The sequence below is a fragment of the Cariama cristata genome, unplaced genomic scaffold (genome assembly GCF_000690535.1).
Source record: "Cariama cristata isolate BGI_N322 unplaced genomic scaffold, ASM69053v1 scaffold4934, whole genome shotgun sequence".
Taxonomy (NCBI): domain Eukaryota; kingdom Metazoa; phylum Chordata; class Aves; order Cariamiformes; family Cariamidae; genus Cariama; species Cariama cristata.
The window spans coordinates 2,944-27,290 of record NW_009614524.1 but is presented as its reverse complement, the minus strand read 5'-3'; the positions used below and the strand labels follow the sequence as shown (position 1 = coordinate 27,290).

The 24,347-nt window shown below is 39.7% G+C and overlaps 1 protein-coding gene across 2 annotated transcripts; it reads left to right on the top strand.

Annotated features, from left to right (window-relative positions):
- The first annotated feature begins 854 nt into the window (after positions 1-854).
- Positions 855-19,256, top strand: TM2D1 (TM2 domain containing 1). Of its 2 annotated transcripts, XM_009699453.1 has the most exons (6): positions 855-924; positions 3,214-3,322; positions 7,632-7,723; positions 11,187-11,260; positions 12,514-12,632; positions 18,686-19,256. In XM_009699453.1, the coding sequence occupies exons 1-5, from the start codon at positions 855-857 to the stop codon at positions 12,622-12,624; spliced, it is 456 nt and encodes a 151-aa protein (XP_009697755.1). In that variant the 3' UTR covers positions 12,625-12,632; positions 18,686-19,256. The 2 variants fall into 2 exon arrangements, with proteins under 2 accessions (XP_009697755.1, XP_009697754.1); XM_009699452.1 differs by lacking the exon at positions 18,686-19,256 and having other exon boundaries at positions 12,514-12,957.
- Positions 19,257-24,347: the final 5,091 nt, after the last annotated feature.

Sequence of the window (24,347 nt, the reverse complement as noted above, 5' to 3'; positions counted from 1 at the left end):
GGTTTATTTTGGAGGTGGTACCCTGTGTGCAGGTTTGGGGTGTGTCCGATTTTCAAAGAGAAAATCCCATGGGATGAGAGATGGCTCTCCCCCACCCCTCCACCACCTTCTTTTTTGCAGGACACACGAGTGAGACGCGATGGCTTTGCAAAATGTTGAGTCTTCCTCCACGGTCCAAAGGAGCAGGGCGCAGATGTTACAGACTCTAGCTGCGAGGCTCCTGACTCTCCAAAGGCGCGTCAGGCCTTCCCCAGAAAATGTTTGTTGATGGTAGCTGACAGTTACTGATGTAGCCGCAGATCAGAAGTGTCAGGAAAGCAAATCTTGGAAAAGTTAACTTCATCTCCTGCTTTACTTGGCCATGGGAGTTCAGACCTCTGGAAATAAGTTCCTGCTCAGGGTTTTTCTAGTCATAATTCCTGACGTTTCAGATGTCCATTTTTAGGTGTTCTTTGAATTTTGTATGTTACTGTAGATTTAATCTTCTCAATCAAATGCCTCCATTTAAAGGTACTCTGATACTGAAATAAGGGAAGAAGACTAGAGTAGGCGTGCTGCCTTGTTGCCTTCAAATACAGAGGCCATGACTGATAAATACCGTAGTTCCTTTAGGTAGTGCTGACTGCAGCACTAATTAAACATGGAGCTTATGCGATATATTGGTGTATTAAATTGGATTAACAGATTTGCTGTATGGTAATGTGCTGTTCTTATTTTGGGGGATGGGTAGGAAGGAAAACTAACATCAAGGTGCATCTTAAATCCTCAGGGTTTAAAGGGGGTGGAATAAATTACTGTTAAACCTGTTGTAGTGTTTCATGTGAAAAATGTTTTCCTCAATTACCTGAACATATATGTGCAATGAGCCTAAAATAGATAATAGTACACAAGAACCAATGAATTGTACAAATCACACAGCATATGGTAAGGATTTCTAACTTATATATTGACAGTAGCTACATTTTCCAAGGAAGTGTTCAATTTATGCATTTGTGTATCTGCTGGATGAGCTTTATAAAACATGGGATTAGTAGTATCATTAGTATGAAAGCCTAAAACACTTGTGTGGATTGGATGCTTTACTAAAAATGAATAAATACATTGTCTCTGATTGGTACATTTGTAAGTGAGGTTTCTGGTAAATCTCTTCAATGTGTGTTATATCCTCTAGGCTCTGTCCTGCACTGCTGTGATTAAACCAAACCATTCCTGTCATACTGATTTTGCATATACTTATTAGAAGAATTGACACATGACAGAACAGCCTTCAAAATCTCCTATTTTTAAAATTTTTTTAAAGGAAACATGGTGCCTTCCATCATCAGGAGGTTTTGGTGCCATGAGGCTCTGTTTTGAAAGCACACTTATTTCGATGTTAAGTTCTGATGTACTTTGGAGTACAACAGAAAAATGCTTACGTTGATCACTTGGTTTACAACATATGTTTAGTTTTTTGTGATGTTCTCAGGCATTGAAATAGTCTCTGTTAGCTAATAGCACAACAGTTTTGCTTTATGTGCACTCATGTTTAAAATACACGTTTGCTGCTTGTCTTTCATATTTTGTCTTCCATAAATACTGAATAATTTTCTTCACTGCAATGCTCAGGGATAGTGAAGGTTTTCCAAATACTTCAGAGACTGGATGAATGCACTATCCAAAATGGATCCTTTTTTAAGTTATTCAGTCCTTTACATCATCTTTGACATCATGGCCCTGATTATAAACGTCCAGTGAGTGAGCAGAAAGAATATTCTGTAGTTGAGATTGATCGCAACTCAAATTGTTAGTTGTCTAACCAGTTACCATGTGATTGTATTTAATACACGATACATTTGAACAGGAGATAAGCTTTGGAGTGGGGAAGTTTGCTAAAGTAATTCATGTTTTCTGTGTCTCCATAGAATGTTTTACACACATAGCAGTTTTTAGATTGTCCCCACAGTATTTGAGTCGCTTTGTGTTTCAGTGTTATCTGAGTAATAAAAAGTTAATCTGGATCACGCTTGGAGCACTACTGTGTTTCTGAACAGCACAAACTGATGTTTCTGAACATCTTTCTGGGATCCATCGCCCAAACAAATAAGGGTTTAATTCAAAGCATCCAAGTAGTCTTGAGTAGCAGATTTCAAGTCTTCCTGGCGTGACATTGACAGCAAAACTGTGGCCTTTCCTATGTCAATATTTTTAAACTGCTGCGGGTTTCTTGTAAATAAAGTATAGCTTTCTTTGCTTCATTTTTTTACAAGACAATTTTTTGTAATTGTCTTCAATTAGGCACATTGATGAGTAACATCCATGTAGGACTTTATAGCAGTTAAGTCCAGACACAGCTCATACTTTTTGGGTGTTACCGATACTGATGGGCTGAAATTATTTTTTTTTTCTTGGTTCCTTTGCAATATGGATAGATATTTAAAAAAATACATCCAAATCCTAGCCTTCCTGCCTGTAGGTGTTATTGGAAAATCTGGAAAGAAAGGTTGAACCTACCTTGCTGTTTTGTTGGAACCAACCAACAGGACTCACAAATACTGAAAACTGATAGAAAGTGGGTAAAGAACGGGGATTTTTCCCTTTAAAACAACAGACTTCAGCACTGGAGAGTGACTAATATTCTGGTAATACATTGCAAATTTTAGCAGATGTGACTTTCTGCTGTGATTTCCACTTTGGTTCTCTTAAGGGAGTCAAGCCTTAGCTTAGAATAATAGAATAATTTGGGTTGAAAGAGAGCTCAGGAAGTCGTACAGTCCAACCTCCTGCTCAAAGCAGCATTGGCATTGAATTTAGACCAGGTTGCTCAGGGCTTTGTGCAGTCGGATCTTGAAAACCTCCAAGAATGGTGATGGCACCATCTCTCTGGGAAACTCATTCCAGTACTTGACTCTTCTTGTGATGAAAATGTTTTCTGTATGTCAGGTTCAGCTTTCCCATTGACTGATAACGGAGCCAAAATGGAAATTACAACAGAATTAGAGCAGCAATTAGGTTTGTATATGTTGCTTAATATGTATCATGCAAAAAGAGAAGTTAATCATAGGACTGGCTTAAAAAAATACTTTTTTTAAAAAAGTAGTATGTCTGTGTGTACTGTGCTGTGTATCAAGACTGTTGCACGATATAACTTCATTTGTATACTTCACTTGTCAGAAAAATGCTACAGTACCCAACTGGTTCCTGCTTAATTTCAAATAATTTTTTTGTCCTCAGTTCAGTGTCTGCCAGCACCAAATATTACTTGCAAAGATCATCTTGGCATAGAAAAAGTCTTTACAGGACATGAAGTTGGATTTTACAAGCCTATTGCATGTCGCAATGTGTAAGTACACTATTGTAGTAATTTGCCTTTGTTTTCACACAGAAGTTTTTCTAAAATAGTATGATGTGTTGACAGAAGGACAAAGAGAAGTAAGGTAGAATCGTAGACGTGTTGACCAGTACTTAATCCTCTAATAAACACTGTAAGTAGTATAAGGATACAACATGCATTACTTAATCTGTCTCAGCCATGGACACATTTTTGTTTGTTAAGTTATGTTTGCGTCTTTGCTTTACCTTAGTATTTTACCTTTGCGTCACTTAGTACTTTACCCTGGCAGAAATTTGCCCCAAATGCTAAGGGTGATTTCACATATGCTTAAAATCCACACAGCTGCTGAAAGGAGCTGTCTGAGGACACCTCTGTATCCCTTTCCCTGATGTACCCCACCGTATTCTGAATCGGGGTTTGAACTAGCTTGGATCAGTTCCCCAGTTTGAGTCACAGTACAGTCGCTTCAAGTGCTTGTGCCAGCACAAGGATGAGGGCAACTCAAGGATAAGAGAGAGTGGAGAAAGGAGGGCTGGACTCGGCTGCTCTGCTCAGTGGCAGTACTGATTCATGCCAGTTTAAAGTGTGCCTATAGCTGCAGCTTAAGTTGTAGCGTGCATGAATATTGGAGGAGCTTAAGTCTCTTTCCAGTTCCTCAAAATATCTCTTTTAGAGGAACTGTTCTCTGTCCTTGAACAACCTTTGTATTTAATCAAGTCCTCTGTGTCTTTTAAGAGTCTGTTTCTGAAACATGAAAAGGATGGACCTATTTTTTCTAAAGCACACTGTGAGCAATGGCGAGCTCTGGGTACCAATAAATGTTCCAACTGGCCAATGCTGATGATCGGCGAACACCTGTCAGTACCATTTGTTTCTCCTTTTTGTGGGATTCACGCAGGAGCCTTTTTCTTTTGTCCTACCGGAATCTTAGGAAATTAAAACTCCAGTAATATTCGCTGGGTATTCCTTACCACACTAGTGGGCAAATAACTCTGATGTGATACTTACTGCTTGATAATTTGCCTAACTCAGAAGTACAGCTCTGCCTCTTAGTTTCATAAATATTTTCTCTGTATTTAATCTTCTCAACAGTCAAAGCTTAGCAAATTGAAGAAAACATATTATTACGTATAATCAAATTTAAATGCTAGCAAACTAGACTTCAGTCACATTTTTGTCTGGAAACAATTGCATTTCAGTCCCATCTGTGATGGGGACTGAGAATAAGATGAGCTATACTAGTTTAATAAAATTGCTTCCTCTTTGGAGTAGACAGTAATTCTTGTGTTTGGAGTTTTTTGTATACGCATATTTTTGGTTTAATATATTTTCTAGAAACATTTTTAAAATGTAGTTTTTCTATACATTTATGAATTAAAAAACCAAATCTATGTAGGCAGAAAAATGTCATCCTTCTTATGGTGGCTATTACTTGATCATGATTATTGTTTATGATGAAATAATCAATGGTTACATTACCAAAAGAACTTGCTGTGGCTTTTTCATTCCCATGGCTGCTAGTATGGCAGAAGGGGAGGAGGACTTTTTGCAGACTTGCTGAAAACTCCGGTAAAATACAACTGTGAATGTAGAAAGAGGTACACAAGCATGCTCTTGATAAAGCCCCAAAGCCAGTTAAAAATGGCAGCAAGATTAATATTACCATCCTTCATATGTGCACTTGTTTAAAAAGTGGTCTAATCAGTGATCATTATATGATCATTTTATAAGGCGTTTGGAATGTTACCTAGGTGTTGGAAACACTATTTTAAGCAGGAATCTCTGGCTTGATATTACAGCAATAGACCTGCCCTTTCTACTGCTTTTGGGGGATTTTCCAGCATCTTATCTGAGTTTTGATGGAAACTGTAACCATCTTCTGGCAGGAATAACTGCACATCATTTAACCAGAAAATTGGTTTGAGAAGGCATCTTCCCATAGCAGGATTGCCCTAGCATGGGGACCGCAGGTTAATCTCTGTCCCTAGCTTTTGGAAGGAGCAAATCTGTAAGTTGTCCTTAGCCAAAACTGTAAATTAACAACAGTCCAGATAACAGTTCTGGGATCCAGTTATTTTAGAGTATGACCAGGAGATGTTGTATGTTTGTATAAGTGAATGTGTTCAAGTTTCTCCTAGTATTGGTTCAAGGAAAAGCTTGTCAGTGCTAGTAAGGTTGTTCCAGCAAAGAAGTACTGGGAGTCAGGATTGCTTTGGTTTGGTTTGAATTTGATGTTTTGGAGGTAGATTTTTTGCCAAATTCTAGAATTCCCCTCTTGTGTATTTTGCTTAATATGTGCAGGCCCTGATTCTGCAGACTTGAAATGTCCATTGCTCAAGTATTGCCCTTCCAGGCAAGGAGTCCATCGAATGGTAGTCTGTGAAATTCATGAAGTTCAGTGTGGACAGGTCTTTGAGCAGTGCTAAGAAACTCTGAAAGGGCACAGAAACCACTGGGACCTAAAGCAGTACCTACGTATTATCAACTGGTGTGGGAGAGCTGGAAGAGTAAGTTTTTAACGTGGCAGCTGGAAGAAATGTATGCAGGAAAAAAGAAAGATTGGATGAGGCTGTGAAGCAAGAAAAATTCAGAAGAGCAACTGAAAAGAAATTGCATCTTTTACTCAATTGTAGAAATTCCTTTAGGTGCCTGAGATGTGTTACTTTCCTAACTTCTTGGTTTAGTCTTCAGTGCATGTATTTATCTGTAAAAGTGAGTAAGGCAAAGGAAATACAAGAGTGGATGCAGCCTTGTTACAGTATTAACATGCTTCCACTTCATACTAGATTTCTTCTGCCTGTCAGTTTGCTGTTGACTAGGTTGCAGACTGTTCTGCTTTTAAAAGCATCTCAATGCATAGGCGAGTGCTCAGTTTATGACTGGTTTTGATCCAGAGCATCTCAAATTAAACTGTGTTTCCACCTTTTATGTAAGAGCTCTTTTTATGCTTTAGTGTCCTTGGAGGGTTGCTGACACTTCGTAGTTGATAAACAGTTTCCAACAGTTTACCTCAACTTTTAAATAAAACTGTTAGTGTTCTTTGCAGTGGAAACAAGACAGTTCTAAAGATGGTAATTCACGTTACATTCGGTTCCAGGAATGCCCAGTATGTTCTGTGTTGGTAATAAGTGCTAAGTAACAAATATTGAGGTAAGAGTCATGATTTAATCACTTAATGTTGCCATTGAGCTTTAAAGTCAGTAAATCTAGATAATAACCAAAAAGGTAGATCTTTATTTGGCATTGAAAGTGCTTAATAAAGGTGCTTGGACCTTTCTTAGCTACTGTCTTTGTGAAACTCTGTGTTTTATTCAACTGTCAACCAAGAGTTTAATTTGGGCTTATTAAGTAATTGCTGGCACATAGTAGTGCACGTATCAAAACAGTGAATTATTGAATATTTTTAAAGTTCTAATTACATTTGGGGTTGCTTTTCTTTTCAGAAGCTAGCTGTTCGCCAATGCAGCAAAGGATGCAGCAAGTTCTGGGATTGATAGCTAGATGTTTCTACCTTGCTGATTAGTGTAAAGTTCACATGAGCAATGCCTGAAAGTTACAGGTGGTTACGTGGCCACATCACTGCAGCTGTTGGCAAGAATGGTGCCAATTAGCATAGATCTCCAAAAGTCTGTTGAATCTGTGTACTTTGTATGACTAACCATGGGATGCTTAACTTTAGGGTACTTCTCTACCACTGTACATCTTTGTGCTGTCAACAGTTCTTTTCATTTGCGAGTTTGTCGCTTTAGAGTGTAGTAAGTGGATACATGACTTACCCATTTTGTTGAATCTTTCCTGCAGCTTCTTCAGCCAGTGGCCATGGTTCATTTCTCCTTCAGATCTCATTGCAATTACTGTCTCTGCTGACATCTCACCTGTCTATCCTGTTCCTCTCGATTTGGCTGTGTGTGAGACTAATGCCTACAGACAGTATGCATACACCTCTTAGCTTTCTGGGGTTGTCTCAGTAGGGCTGAACTGTTAGGAAGTGCTCTATAAAACTGGGAATGGATCAGCAACTGAATTATATCTCTCTTGACAAGAAATCATGATTTAGTTTCAGAATAATCTGTATTCTGCAAAAGTATACTTGAGTTGGAACAGCTGAAGTTGCTTTATGGAGGATGCCTACCCAGTTTGAAAGCTTAACATTATCAATTCTGTGTCCGTTAATTGAAGATAAATAACAAGTCTGTTGTTTCTTGTTTTTTTTTTTTTAAACTGAAGCAGCAGGCAAATGAGTCACTACTTTAATTCTCAAAAGTATGAGTGAATATATTTTGCACTTAGTCTCTACATTACTTGTTTCTTTTGGCAGAAATGGATACTCCTACAAAGTGGCAGTGGCTCTGTCCTTATTTCTTGGATGGTTGGGAGCAGATAGATTTTATCTAGGCTATCCTGCATTAGGTAAGTTTCTTATTTTTTCTTTGAGGTAAGGCTTATCGTTATGATGGAGTTGTGTGTGCATACTTATATTTTGAGTAATGAAGGCTGACAGTCATAGTTTTAATATTTACAACTAGAGTCCTTACTTTATTGTCAAGTAAGATAAAACCCTGCATTATCCTCAGCCTGCTACTCTGTTGGAGTGAGTGGTGACAAATGGATATATAGCTGTCCAACAGATAAAATCCTAGTAAGCAAACATGATTATTGCTATTCATAGTTTTGCTTTATGTTTGCTTTGCATTGATGTTTACCACAGCATTCTTTGTGAGGAACTGAAACAGCAGTGGTTTTGACTTGTGTGCCAGCTACTTAAATGGTGCTTGATTTTACCAGGAAAATAGTGGACAAACTTTACAGTAAACCTAGTGTTTTGGGATATGGAATTTATTCTGGCAAAGGCATACTTTCAAGATAGCCCGTAGCATTGATAACAGTTCTGCAGAAGCTGGGACCTTTAATAAGACCCACCTCTGGTTAGTGTTTTTAGGACCTGATTCCCAGGGTGATGGTGCCACTGGCTTTTAAGTAATAGAAATAGCTTAGTATGTTAGAACTACTTGCACTGCCTGTGTTTCGGAGCTGGACAAATGGAGCAAATTTAAGTCTAGAGAGCATGGAGCAATGAATTGGAAAAAGCTGTATGTGTTACTGTCACTTCAGCTAGGAATTTTGAGTTTCTGCCCATTAAATGGAAACCCTTGTTTTTTTAATAACATTATCTGTCCTTCTTGATAATCTTGTGTTAACATCTGTGGTTTTTTCCCCTGATATTCTGTAATTAGCGCTTACTTTGTCCATCCTTTTCCCAAAAAGATACGTTTTTGGAAATGGTCAATAAGGTGCACCTTTTTGTTATACCATTGGATTTGGAATAATAATTTGCAGTAATTATTTTGTAATATATTCTAGTAATACAGATTTATAAATCCTCCATTCTTATATAGAAGTTCTTTATGGCTCATGCTTGTTAACCTTCCTGGAATATACTGTAGCCAGTAACCAAAGTTAAAAGACTTAAAATTAAACTCTTCCAAAGTCAAGTTTTCAAGCTTTTGAAAAGAAAACAAAAGCAAAAAAAAAAAAAAAAAGGGGAAAAGAAGACAAAAGCAAATAGATAAGACTAGAAAAGAAAAAAATAATAAAAATCAATAAATTGGATTCCTTGACAGTTGTTGCTTGCGGATTTTTTAAGTCATCCATGCACTGGCAAAAAATGGTAAGAAGGTAATAACATTGAAGTATTTTGTGCAAGTGTAGTGAAAGCTGTAAATGCTCTTTGGTTTATTTTTTTCTTTCTCTTTTGCTCAAAGAGAGTGCAAATGCAAACAAGCTATTGAATATGAAGAAATAAGGAAGGCAACCTCTTCCTCTCCCACACACTGTGAACTAAACCATAAGTTATTACTGCGTAAGAGCACTATCTTTTCCCTCCATGCTTTAGAGCAGTTTATTTTCTCAGTGTGATCTGCTCCTGGGGAGAGAAATGAGGAGGAAGAAAAAAATCTGCTTTACGCTGCACTCCAGAAACATATGCTAGGTTCAGAAACAGTTCTTCTACTTCCAGTAACATAATGGAGCAGCCAGTTCCTCAAGTAAACTGGAGCTGCTGCGGGAACCAGCAATGGTAAGAGAACTGCTGGGTTCCTAAAATGCCAACTGGCAGTGAGGTTCAGGACCAGAGCTTGAGAGGAGATGGCATAAGGAGCAGCACAAATAACTATCTTGAAAGGTGACTACACTCGATGCAGGTAATAACAAAGTAAGCTGTTCACCAGAGTCTGATGTTATTTAATTGTCTTAACTGTTGTTTCCTAAGGCTAGCATTTCTTTAGCTGGCTGTTTCCCTTATGTTCTGTTACGCTACTGCCAGTACTGATACCCAGGCTAACTTACATCTGGCTGCTGCAAGTCTTGTGCATTGGCCACTGGGAACAAGTTGTTTTAAACAGTGATACACTTAAGCTTTTTGCAGGTTTGAGTGGCACCACTTTACTTGTAATGTGCACACAGGCTTTTCTTCTAATCAGCTGAAAGTCCATACTGCTACTACTCTTTCCTCTTCGTGGTCTTTGGGTATATTTTGCCTGTTCTCTCTGACTGCTGTATTTTTCCACGGAGACAGATTATAAACTGTCTCCCTGGAGTTCATAAATCAGGCTAGTTTCATCTTGTCAACTATGGGAGCTGTGACCAGATAGTGGGATGCCCACTCTCCTCCATAAGCAGCCTCATAAACAGGGCATGGGGGAGAGGAGGTGATATGCAGTACGAATTGCTGCTTCTGGGAGAGGGGGAGCACAAAGGAAGAGGTGGAGGACAGGAGACTTTCAGGTGTTTGACCGAGAACAGGCTCATTCTTGGGAAAACAGCTGCATGGTTTTACTAGCAGGTATTATGCAGCATGGCATAATTTGTGGCTGTGGGGAAGAGATGCTCTGGGATGCCACACTGGCTGATGTTATCAACGTGCTTCTCTCTTGCCTCAGAAGTATGCTGGCCCTTGTAGGCACAGTAAGGATGTGCTTTTTAGCAGGGAACTGTTTTCTCTGTACAGCATAGCCTACAACTGACTTAAATGCAACAGATAGGTATTCCTCTTCATATTCTTTATGCTGGGTAAAGAGACAAACGTCTTCACAATGAGTATCTCATTCTCAAAATAACCTGGATGTTTGCCTAGCTCAGCTGAAGTATTCCAATATATATAGTACTCATTGTATTATATTCATTGTACAAGAAACTACTGATATTAAAAAAAAAATAATTTAAGACAGCCTCCTTCTTCTGAAGGCATTTTCCAAATGAAGTCTGCCTTGCGTGGCAACTTCCAATGAAACATTTATCTGTTAGCTGTTATTCCCATATATTTTCTATTAATCTTTCATTTATTCGTACAAAAAATAACATTTTTGAATACAAGTTAAAAAGAAGTGTTTATATATTTTTTTACATATATTCAAAATAAATTTCTATTTCAGCAAAAATATAAAAATGATACATAGGATTGTTCTCCAAAGTAGCGTGTTCTGAAAATTAAATCAGTATGTGCTGCCATTCATGACATGGTAGAAAGTCTCTTTGTACTCTTAAGTAAATTTTGCAGCTCAAGTTGGGATTTTTTCTGTCTGTGCCTCAATCTAAGAAAGGAAAATTTCCCAAAACTTGGTTATTAATTTTTGCCTTTGTTTAAGAATATTTATCTATGTAAAAAAAAAAAAAATTGTTAATGTTTAAAATACGAATATGTGATTTGGTTTTGTCCCTGATAATTAAAGATCTTTAACTTTAGATCTGTTTCTAGATGCACATGTATATATTTTGTGGGATGGGGAGAGAGTCGGGATGTGATTGCCATCAGAAACCTATGAACTTCATAGTGACTGGCTTAAAGCTACAATTAAATTTTATTTTCCTTTTTCAGGTTTGTTAAAGTTCTGCACTGTTGGATTTTGTGGAATTGGTAGCCTAATTGATTTCATACTTATTTCAATGCAGGTGAGTCAGGGCTTTCAAAACAAGATACAAAACTGCGTTTGTTAAATCTTTGATTTGATTGCTAATACTTTGTTGGCATGTTAGCATTTTAGCCTTAAGAACCTTTGTATATTGAAAAATCAAGACATTTATTTTAACTGTGTTTATAGATTGATGTTGTACAGTATGGACATGAAATATCAATATGTTTGCTGTTTGAATTAAAAATTAGATTAGCTATCTATAAATACTTGTAATGAAGAGCTTTGAAGCTATAGCACCGTAAATTCACTTTGTCAGAACCTGTGAGCTCTTTATGTGACACAGAGTGTTGGACTTTGCATGAGATGTCCTGCTGTTCCCAGAATCCTGAAATTCTTTATTTGCATGTGCTTGGTACTGATGGAGCCCATCATCTGGTGTGTCCATGCAGTGTGCAGGAGAGAAGATGTTGCCACTTTTCTGCCTCTCCTCCGACTACAAGTCCCATATCACCTGAGAGCTGTGACTGTAGGATTCATGATGGTTAAATCCTCAGCTGGGGTGACATCTTGTGACATCATGATATTGCCAAATTGTCTTATTCTACAGTGCATCTATTTAGCATGAATTGCAAATGGCCTATGATGAACTTAAAATGCATTGTGGATATAGGAATTGTTAATATGTTTTATAGAAAAAATATTTTTAAAGTATGCATCTTTGTATATAGGTCTTTTAAATTATATGCGTTCTCAAATTCCTTTCTATGCTGTCACAGTGATCTTGCCTCAGATCACTTACAGACACAGTTGAGAGTATCTTTCATCTCTCCTTATTCATCTCCCTGGTGACCCCACATCAATTTAGCATTTCCAGAACAAAAAAGACATGATCTTCTGTCCTTCTCTCTGTTCCTTACCTGTGCGGTATTTCAAAGATACTTGTCATCAACCTAATTCTCTCCTGCCTACCCTCCTTTGTTCAAGAAAAGTGGTTTGGAGCCCACTCATTTGTTAGCCTGATTTTGTGACTTAAATCCTCATCGGCTTAACCTAGTACCAGCGCCTGACTGTGTAATTTGGTTGATTAGAAGCCCTAGGGAAATGTTCCTTCTGAGACAGTGCTCACTAAAATAGTTAAACTACAGCATAACTTCAAAATAAATCTAGTTTCTGTTTGACTAATTAAGCATGACTAATTTTATGATGGGAAAATTAGCAGTAATTGAGACATTAGCACAAAGTGTATATTTCACTTTATATTGAAAACTGTTGGTTCTCTTTCTGTTGTAGATCGTTGGACCTTCCGATGGCTCTAGTTACATTATAGATTACTATGGAGCAAGGCTTACACGGCTCACTATTACCAATGCAACATTCAGGAAAATGCAGACCTATCCTTAACCCTGGCAGTAAGTGTCACAAATGCATAGGTGCATTTTATTTTTACAGATGGATCTAGTCGTCCACTGAAATTGGTGATGACTTATTAATTACACTTCATCAGAACTGAATATTAAATGTACATTGAACAAAGATGGTAGAATATGAAAATTCCTCAAGTGAATGAGTTTACCTCAAAGGTGCCAAGTTTCTTTGCGACTGCTCTAATTCTGTGAGCACATGGTTTGTTCCTAAGTTGTACCATTTGTGAAATGTGCAGACTTTTGCAATTTGCACTGATGATGTTCTGTGTCTGTAAGTATAATTTAGAGTGTTACAGAGAGGAGGAGAAAGAGTTGTTCGCAACAACTCTGCTGATCTTTAATCCATTGAAATTGATGAGAGTTTTAGCATGGATGGACCAGGATTACACTTGGGGCCTGTTTTCATAACTATGTGTGGCAGTTTGTAAATGAACTTAAATACCCCAAACCACAGAAACTGCCTTTCTTTCTATCCTGTTAGTTAAAATCCAGATAGCCCTAAATCTTGTGCTGGTGTATCCTGTGAAATTCTATTAACTGAAATAATTATTTCTGTAACGCTTAAAGACAAATTTTGGTCAAATTGCAAAATTTGGTCAGGGCTCATCAACAGTAGAAATATGGATGCATAAAAAATAGAACTGTAGATGACACATCACAAAAAAGGAGGAGGGTGGCTGTTGGGGTGCCCTGAGGTTAGAATAGGAAATAATTGTTCTGCTTATTTTGATTTTTTTTTTTCGCCCTTGCAATCATCCATACTGAAATATCTACCTTCTTTTTCTGAAAAGAAATTGGTGCATGTGTTTTACAGCTACAGAATGTCAAAAAAATTATTTCTTTGTACTAATAAAGCCCTTAAAAGGTTCTTATTTTAGATCAGCTGTGTTTCAGTGAAATAAATTCTGTGTCCTTCAGAGTTGTTTGACCAAAGTCTTTAGGACAACCAAGATTTACCTAGATGTTCCTTTAAAGAAAAGTATATACACACAGAGACAGAAAACATGTCAACAGAATCTTCATGTTATTTGACAAAGTTTAAACATTCCCTTCACCTTCTAGTGAAAACCGGCAGTAACTGAGTGAGAAATCCATGATACAAACTTCAGCGTAGATTTTTTTCAAAAATTTGGGCTATTCTTTTGTTTTTCAGATGAAAGTTTCAAAATGTTATTAATGTGTCCACAAATGGTATTTTTAAGGGAATTACAAATAACTGTATTTGTAAATTGATTTTTAAAAGTGCAATTTGTGGGTTTTGATCTCTTTTCAACCTACATTAAGACTGGTGCACAGAAAGCTTTGTAAAGAAATCCTGTTTTTTTTCCAAATCAGCATAACCTGACATATCACGTAATGAGAATAAACCGCAAGGAATACTTTGTGCTTAACATTCATTCTTCCCTTCCCGCAAGAAAGATGCAGTTTTTGGAATACTTGCTAACATGCATTTTATTTCTGGGTTGAAAGAGACAAGAACACTCCGTTAGCTTCGTTCACTTGCCTGATACTTGTTGTATCTCCCTTTTGTCTCTCTGAATGCTCTTTGTGCACGTCAGTTTTGTTTCCTGAAATACTTCCAAAAACAGACAGGAAGTGGACAGAAAATAAATGTTTGAATCAAATAAAATCTCATGACATAAGATCATCCTGTGACTTGTCTGCCTTTTGTTTTTTTAACCCTGAAGCTGATAATATAGCTGTGAAAATAGAAAGATACCATGGACATTATAAAAAAATAGCCTTGGGCAACCCATCACACAAGATTTCATTCTAAAATGTATCTCCATGTGTACAAGTAGCAGAGGGCTTGACTCAGTGATTTTAGTGGTCCATCTTGTGCTTCATTACCCGTAAAAGAATACAGGAGCTATTTTGTGTGAATCAGATGAAAATATGATTAGTTATGAGGTTCATCAGATAGTTTGTTAATCCCAGAAACCAAGCAGCCAGCAGAGAGAAAGATGTGTTATTCCAAGTGACGGTGTTTCTGTAGAAACAGAAGATGCGTGTCAACCAATCCAAGAAATAAAAACTGCTCTGGGATTCTTTCATCCTGATGCTCTCAGCAGTCAAAATGAAGCCATGGGTGAACAGACAGAGCGATATTTCGAGCCTTAGCAAAATTTTATTTCCCTTCCCTTTAGATGGTGTTCCACTTGATCCTCTATCTTGTACTAACAACTTTCTACTTCTTTCACAACTCTCTCCTTTGTCTGTAAAGCCTTTTAGAAATGAGTGCCACAGATGGTATAACCTTTGGAACTTGTATTGGGTACCACTGGAATTGTGTTCTATATCTGAACATACATATCTCTGTTTCTATATGCTTGTTTAGTTGCCTAGCTGAAGTTTAGAGAGGGTTAACTGAGTAAGCAGATAGTACTGCAGGGCCAGTAGAGAGTTAGTGAGGTCTTTGTTTTCATCTCGTAATTGTCAGATATGGCATGTTTACCATAAGGGCTGTGAAAAGTGTGATGCAAGATGTAAAGCTGTCCCACTGTGTTAATAATAAATTGGCTACCGTAATATTTATCAAAATGTCTGTCCTACAATGATTTCCTGTGTTGCTGCCTGCTTTAGCTTTCTCCTGTCAATCAAGTTGTCCATCCTAGTGTTTCTGTAGTTCTGATTGCTCTGACTGCGCTGGAAGAATCTTCTCTCTGGTTGTCTTCCCCAAAACAGTTGCAAAGCAATAAAAATAATTAGACAATGTACTATGTCATCCTCCTGCCTCGTTCGCAGATAAAATGATATCTGCTGGCCTTGCAGATACTCGGGAATCCATTCAACATTTCAACAAGACAGACAAGTCTCATTCTGTATCTGTAAAAATAAAGAACATAAAAAGTAAAGGCCAGAGTTTAAAAAAAGAATTTGAAGTGCCTAGCCTTTAAAAACCTCTGTATAAAGCTATTCACTGAAGATGCTGCAGATCCATGCCAGGGGTTAAATCCGAATCTTCCCTAAGTACCAGTGCAATTCAGTCACTGCAAAAATGACTGCATAAACCTGTCCTTTTTTTTCCTTTTATTTTTAATGTCCATTTTAGGATTTTCTGCAATGAGCTTAACCATGATCTGAAAGAGCAGTAGCTGGTAGAAACATTCAGCTTTGGGCACTCTGCATTCACTCACACAGCGCAAAAGTGGTTGTACTTAGGTGTGCTTACTGTAGTAATAAATTACTCTGGATTGTATTTGTTCAGTTAGGTTGGCCTGTGCATCTTTCACTTGCGTTTAGAGCTCGTTTTCCAAAAGAGCAGATTTAGAGATATTTTAGCACAAACTTTCTGACTAGTTATTCCTCCTGTGATTTAAATCACAACTATGCTATGGCAACTTCCCGTGACAGTATTTTGTTATCCTGACTGTTTCCCTCTCCACCACCACCCACCACTTATTACATGAAGATATCACTTCTGCTTTCAGGACCTGATAACACCTTAAATGTTAGGTTTTATTACGTTTCCAAAGAGGTATTGCTGTGCATCTGCCAGTAAAACTTCTCAGCTCCACAGGAAGGTCTTTGTGCTTCTCCATTAGAATTTTTTTGGAGAACATCTGTTGTCACCCCATCAAGAATTGTTTCCTTTGTTCCTCAAGAGTATATTCAGTTATATTTGCTTACACAGCTAGGTCTATTCAGTCTTCTCACATCTTCTTGGTGTTTTGGTTTTTATTTTTATTTTTAGATTCATTAGGTGTTTAGTCCATTTCTGCACTGAGAGCCATTCCTGTTGCTTGCTCTGCAGTTTTCAAACCTGTTTCCTCCAGAAAATGATGTTGAATACAATAAACTTGGGTGCTTAAGCACCCAGTTGGGGAAATGCCAAAGGCAAGATTTTGCGAGCAACCATACGTTTCCATTGCCTTATAAGACTGTCACTAATTGTGTGATTGCCTGTTATTTCACTAATACATCACATAGTATTTCAAACTCAGTGTCGTCTCATCCGTAACTACTTTGCCATTTTCATTATTATAAATGGTCACTATATGGCTCCTTTAAAAAATGCAGCATTTTAATTCTTTTAAATCATGCTTCTCAACCGGCTACTACTCAGCCTGCATCAGAGTCCGCCAAGAGGTGAAATAGAAGAGATTATTCCGTTTGCATCTTCTGCCTGAATTTGAGAAGAAAAACAAGCTTAACTTTAGGCATATGCCTAAGTGTTTTGCTAGACTGAAATTTGATCAAGACTCTTCCCACTTTCTTCCTCTCAATCCACTTGTGTTACCCAGAGAACCTTTCTAACCTCTGTGAATTATAGGAGAAAATTGCATCTGTATGGAAACCTTAGCACTGACGGCATAAATGGCAGCTACTATTTGATACAGGCTCTACGACATCCTGTGTGTCGCAACTTCTTTTTTTCACCTCAGAGCTGCTTTTCGTTGACTTTTCTCCATACGTTAGCGCTGTTTGTTCATGTATCAGCTACCCGTGGACATCCTGCCACAAGTCCCGAAGTACCTCTTGGAGGAGTTGGTCTCTTCAGAGCTGAAGCGAGTATGTAGAAATGTCACAGCATCAGATCAGGGAGTCTTTTCTATAGATGAAGCAAAGACACATCGGGGAGCAGTAGATGTCGATAAGAGGAGGTTGTAGGCTTCAGTTTCAGCAGAAAGTACGTCTGAAACTTAAACCCGTGTCGTCTCTTTGCCTTCTGCTTCCTGAAGGTGGAGCCAAACCCCCTGTCAGACCCCAACTCTTCGGGAGTTGGTCCTTATCACGCAGCAAAGACTTGGCACGCCGCTGTTTTTCCTTGCACAACAGAGAAAACTGGAAAGTGGAGGTGAGGATTCAGTCTGGCCAAGATGCATTTTGCACTGTGCTCCCTCTCTAGACCTAAGACTGTAGCAAAGGAAAAGAAAGAATAAAAAGGGCAGTCTCAATGCTCTTTGCACCGCGTGTGACGAAGATCTAGTTCCATAAACTCCCAATGAAATAAAGTGTTTAAAAAAAATACTGCTTGTCTCAAATATAAACGCCTTACTTTTCCCCGGATTTCTAATTCTTACTCTTCTTGCTTCATTGTAATCTCAAACACACTTATGCTCCGATAATTCTCCATTATACATTTGAATGGCTGCTTTCAAGACTGCAGTGCTCTCTCCGAGAAGCACAGTCCTCAGGCTCTGCAGATGCGTATGACACAGCAGAATTTTAGGCGGTATAAAAATTATAAAGATCAGTTTCCATTACTGTAATTACTATATAAATCCTATCTTTAAGAGGCTTAGGACAGGCCTGTTTAACCTTGGTTTGAGCTGAGGCTTGGTCCAAGTCTGATAAGTTGAACACCAGATTTTTTTTAGTTCTTTTCTTTTCTCTGCAGCATCGTAACTCAGTGGGGAGTGGGGCGGGGAAGGAGAAGGGATCCAGTGCATCCTCTGCACTCGGTCTCTGACAGGGCGCTGCCTGTAATCGGGCGATAGACCTGTCCCCAACCAGCAGCAAGCCTAAATGAGATGTAACTTCTGTTACATCTGAAAAGCACCGTTTCTCCCCTTGGAACCTGTGGCTGCTTCTCTTACACAGCTGTACTCCTCCAGAACAGGTGTGTGAGGTGGCTCGGAGGCAGACGATCCACAGAGCGCAACTGGAAGCGCTTGAGTAAACCATCAGATCCTACGCTCTTTGGAGGGCTGTAGCAGGAATTCCCATCTTTTATATCATTTGCACCACCTCGATGAAAGCGAAGGTGTTGGCTGCCCTGGTGCTTCCCCTTCGGGTAGCTGAGATGCCTGGAGCTGTCTCCAGCTGCCTTTCAGGTCAAAGCATTCAAAGCTGAGAAAGAAGTTGGCAGCACCATACGCAGAGGTTGGTGATAGCCTGCTCCGTTGCTTAAGCATGCCAGACTCTTAGCTGTAGGCCAGAGAGCAGCTTTGATATGGATAGCCATTACTTCCTCAACAGAAAGTCTGGCATGGCATTTTCCATGTCGTGAACCTGTTTTGCAGTGGGTGCTTTTCCTCCTAGTCAGTAGAGCCTTAGGAATGAATTTATTAATGTATTCTGTTTCCTTTACACAGAGTCTTCTTCAAAGTTCCTTGGATTTACCGTGGGGAAAACATGGCACGAACATGTAAGAGGAGCCGACTGCCTGCGAAGAACTGCCTGAGTGTTCACCTGGAGCTTGACGAGACTGCCCACCGTACGGATTGTGTTGGCAGAGGCAGAAGCCTGGGGAATGCAGAGGTGGGGGGTAATTTTTAGGGCTTTCATTCCATGGTCCCATTGATTATAACCCTATTAGGAGGATGATGCATGCGACTTTTAAGTTATTTTGTTAACTAAGTGTAAGCAATGGATGTGTCATGCTAACAAACATAATTGCTGGTGTGTCTAATACAGTATGTAAGTACAGTATAGTGAATTTAAAAGGTTGTGGTAATCTAAGAATCTTAAAAGGGAAATGTGTGCCTGGGGGGTGTGGGGGTTGGGGAGAAAAACGACTTACTTGACATTCACTGTCTTCCTCCCAGCTCCTTTGCTAAAGTAGGAACAGAATCGGAACAAAAAAATGTTTGTTTTACAGCTGTACCAAGTTACGGCGTGGACTCGTGCTCCCCCCCTCCTCTCCCACTTGCATCAAGTACATCCTGTACTTTTGGCAACATGTTGACTGGATATTTAAAAGCTGTGAACTGTTCTGAAAGTTTCACATACTGGGTTATGGGCCATGTGTGTTTGATCAAAATTCAATTACTGCACTGTACCATGCTTGGAAACCTATCATCCCAAGTTATGAAGTATGACGAAATAGGCTAATCTAATTGGTTCAGTATGGGAGCAGTATCAACCAAGCTTGTTATGATAAATAGCTTCCTGTGTTAAAGGTTCTCTAGAGCTTAAGTATCTTGGCTCACCTCCCTCTACAAAATAAGAATAGTGTTCTCTGGGAACAGTTACATCACTGTCCCTCTCCTACATTCACAATTAAAGGTTTGTGGATATTTTTTTCATCTCGCTATTCCTTGAGTAGATAATCCGTGGCCATCTACTCCCTTCCCCACTTCCATCTCCTTCTCTTTTCCTCAGGTTAGGTCGTGTCGTGCTTACCGTCAGTCTGCCTGTTCTGTTTCGGGGCTAGCTAAGGCAAGCTCGACCAGGATGCCAAAACCCACTCCGGGTCAGAGGTTGGCGTTTGTGTCCCGGTGTGGCAGTACATATGACATGTCTGTTTGTATAAAGATTTGGAATTTTTGATGGTAGGTTAAACGTGGAAGCACTTTAATCTTTCTAAGCATCGAATAAAAGAACTTTTGTGTAGTGAATTTCGTACCTATGGATGTGGCATTATCTTCTTGAAACTGAAATTGTAGTTCATCAGTAGTTAAACGCAAATCCAGTGTGCAAGTGCTGGATTATGACTAAGGAAGGCCTATGTTCTAAGCCTGGATTTGTAGTCACTAAATTTGTCACTAAGGCAGTGAGCTGTCTCCCATGAGATGATACTGGCTTCGGGATTTTATCTGGTCCATCTTTGGCAAGAAGTACTTAGCTCGGATTTTGATGTCACATTAATAGACAGTGTCAAGAAAAAAAAAAAAAAAAAAAAGAAAACATGGAAAAGTGGCTCCTTATGCTATGGTGATTCAATTTTTTCCTTTCTTGAACCACACCCCCACGTGCCTCCTAACTCAGAAATACCCTTCAGGCAAAATAATCGTGTGATGATTGTTTTACAAAGACATAACGTAGGCCTGCTATTGCAAGGGTCTTTAACGTTGGTGAAATTTCTCCCAAGAATAAAGTTATTCACTTACTTAAGGGTTGGTAGAATGAGTCCTTATGTAAGTGAGGCTTCGTATTAGCCCCAAGACTGCCTAATACCTGGATTAAGCCTGTATGGTGATTAATGCCTATTTACTATATCTGTTATCCCACTGCATTTTGCTCTTCAGCCTTGATTAAGCCCTTTGCTTTACCATTTAAAATGTCCTGCTTAACCTTCTGCTTACAAACGTACACAGTGCTGAGGTCTGCATTTTTAACTGGGAACAAGTTCTACCATAAATAATAGCATTTAATTTTAAAGTGCAACAGCTACAGTCACCACTTGATTAAATGACAAAGAACAGCAATACAAAACTGGGGAACACAGAGTTTTTCACAACAAATGTCTGCGTCCATGTGAGAGGAAAAAATATACCTTCCTGCTGCCGATTAGCACTTTCTACGCAGGTCTTTATTTTATGTGTTGATAGAAAATTATTACTAAAAGAGCCTAAACAGTGGCTCTCTGTGATTTCTCCAAATATCTTTTGAAGGAGATAAACCAGATTAATCGCTCTTTATAAAGTTCCCACAAGAAAGCTCACAGACACAGTAGCTTTACCTTCAAAAATAGAATGTGACTGTAGGCACTTATGCTAATCTCTTTTTTGGCAAATCAGCTTTTTTGTATTGAATCTTGCTTGATTGAATAGCACTGGAGCTGCCAGAGTAAATGCTATTATCAATGTACAGTAATTAAGGAAATAGTCCTTGTCACTCCCAACAGTGTCCAGGCAGTGCCTTCTGTAATAAAGTTAAATGATAAAAGAAATCTCTTCAAGGTGTAGATACTGGACGGGGGGAGCTCTTGACATGCAGTAAAATCATGCAGTGTAGAATTACAGGTGGCGAGGAAAAGTATAAATGCCCATGGAACTCACGCCAAATGCATGTTTGACGCTAAATGTCTAAATAGATGCTCAGCACTAAAACACATAATTGTTTAATTTGTCATGTAATTTCCTGACTCAGGGCAGTTGAGCATCTCCCAGTCCCCACCCTTAAAAAATGTGTGTGAGGGAGAGGAGGGGGGAGACCCTTCCATCATTCAGCAACTTCAAAGATCTTTTCCCCCTTCAGGCAGCAGCCTGCACAAATGATAAACCTTGCTTTAAGATCAGCAGAGCCGGGCTCTGCCAAATCCATTTGGGGAGAGAATTTCAGTAAAAAGGACTTGTCATTCCTTCCCCCGCCCTTCCGTTTCACTTGAAACTTTACAGCCTAGAAGTACTTTGGTGGATCGCAATTGTTCCTCCAGCACCCGAAGAGAGAGATTCCTCAAGGAGAGACAGAGAAAAACCTTTGGACACCTTCTGTATTGTAACCTTATCACATGCACCAAGAAATGCGAAATGTAGTAAAAAGTAGGGTAGTTCTCAGATACCAGAAATGCTGCTTAATAAGCAGAGAGCCTGGAGCTGTGCTGCCCGAGTTTCCTCAACGCTTCTCCGCTGCAGCCCCACGTAGAGATGGTTGCAGTAAACTGCTCTGGCCTAAGACATGCTGAGGTCTGCAGTTGATAGCAAAGATCTTTTGTCCAGCGACGAAGGTACATGCCGAAGGTATGTTGTTTAATGGGCAATAAATAACAAGGGAAGGTATTTAATCAAGTGTGCCAGGAAATACTGCTCACGTAAAAATACAGGCATTTCAAAAGATCGAGCTTGGGAAACGAACGCTCGAAGGGAGGGAAGGGAAAGGTGAAAGACTCCTTAGTGAGGCTGCTAAATTTCATCCCACTACTTCTAAGACAGAGGCAGAAGGATTCTGGCCCCTAGACTGCTTTTCCCCAGCAGCCTATGTCTTATCTAAACTCTATATAATAATTTTCATATTTCATAAAGCTGGCAGTTTTGCTTGGGCATACGTTACTGAGGATTTTAACATTCCCTGCAACACTCCGTTTTAATGCATTGACATTCTGAAGGCTGGGCATCGTAACCTCTCCATTAAATCTTTGACACAATGAAGTGTCGTCTAAATAAAATAATTCAGAGGGATCGATCCAGTGAACTTCAGGGTGCACCTTTTCAATTATTTTTTAAAGATGGAAGTGTTTTGTGCATATTGAGCTCTAGATTTGTAGGACTGGGAGGGAGGGGAGTCACGTCGTGAGAGTGGACCTGAGCTCCACTCCAGCAGGAGCTTGCAGAAACGCTCGGAGGGGAGCGAGCACACGAGCCCTGCCCGTGCTTCCAGCCTGACTCTGAACTTGGCTTTGCCGGATCCGGGCCTGTTTTCGGCCGCATGTAAAACATTAATGTTCTGTATAGTGTTCTAAAGGATTTAGTTTTTTACATACCTCTAGCTCGACCTTCAGAACTGTCCGCTTGAATCTGAGCAGAAGTGCTCTGGTCAGAATTAAAAAAAAATCATAGCCCAGGCAGCGGGTTTTTTAATTGAGGCATGCCAAATACCAAAGGCAGATGCTTTTTCATTCTGTAGCTCCTGGATACGCGGTCTACTTCTCGGTTTCAAGGACAAAGGAAACACTTATCCAATTAGATGAGGCATGAGATTGTGACATACGGGCTCTTTCCTGAAATAAAAAAATGTTGGAAAAAGATATTTGACCCTAAGTCAATAAGTGCTATTAAAATAATGAATACTCCATAAATCCAACCATATATACAGCCTGTGTTCAGAACCGCACGGGTTTTGTCACGGAGAAGGCTGCGAGACCGCCCAGGATAAAGCCCCATGCAACTCCCTTGTCCAAATCGCATTTTGAAGGCCTTACTTTTAAAACAGGATCTACAAAAGTGTAAGCCAATTAAACTGCCAGGCAGACTTCTGCTATCTTCTCCCATTTGACATCTCTATCGACGCAGCTCGGATGATCTCAAACGCGAGCTGGTTGTCAGAACAGCTGAACTTCCCCCACGCGCTCAGCAAAGACGAGGGAATCTCTTGCTCCTCTTACGAGGCTCGTAGGAGCCGATTTTTTTTAATAGGAACGTGGCTGGGCCAAGGTACCGCGGCTTTTGTCTGCTATCGGGAGGAAACGGTTAATGCTTTAGACACGTCGCACCTGAATCTTAAGCGTCCTAGGAGCACACTTGAATTTCTGCACGAGGAGCGTCACACGCCTTCGTCGGAAGCTGGATGCGTCGGCGCCGTTTCGCTCCCTGTATCTGGAGATGGGGGCAATAGTTAAACTACAAAATAATTACAGCTGTTTCCAGCCTCAGAGCTGTGATGTGTTTACTTTAGTCTTAACAGTTTACCAGGCAGCTGGAACTGTTGACTGATAATTGCTGCGAGTTTCTGATCCTCCAGAAGAGTGAAGAGCCTCCTCCGTCCTCCGCCTATTGTTCGTACAGTTTGCTTTGCCGAAATTATTGAAATTAGCGTTATCGACACTGCACGGAGGACTTGAGACTCAGGTGCTGGGAATTAACGTTGCCTGTTTAATTACATCAGTTTACAATCTGATCTGCTCTCTGTCCTTTTTCATATAGTGTTGCTTAAAGTGAAATTGCAGTCTCTCATCGAACAGAGTGTGGGGCTGAGTGATACTGGAACAAATGGAAGTGACTGGGAAAATTGCTCTTGTTCTCCTAGCCAGGTCCAGCTGCCATTTTGATTTCTCTCCACCTTGGTGGCTGTCTCTGGACCTTCGCAGCCTTCATCCTGCCATACGCTATTGCAGAGTCATTAGTTATGTATGACACCAAATGAAGCCCCAGACCAGGATGCTCTCAGTGGCAATTCAGGATGCCCGGCTCCCCGGTGATTCTGGCCAAGAAGCAGCACTCCTTGAACCCTTCCCGGCCCCAGCTGCAGCACAGATCAGGCTGGAAACTACATCTGCGCCCGCTGGCGAGGTCCCAGCAAAGGGCGGTCGCAGCACGGCTGCACCGAGAGCACCAATGCCAATCCCCACCGGTGGGAACCCCCTGGAGACGCAGGGAA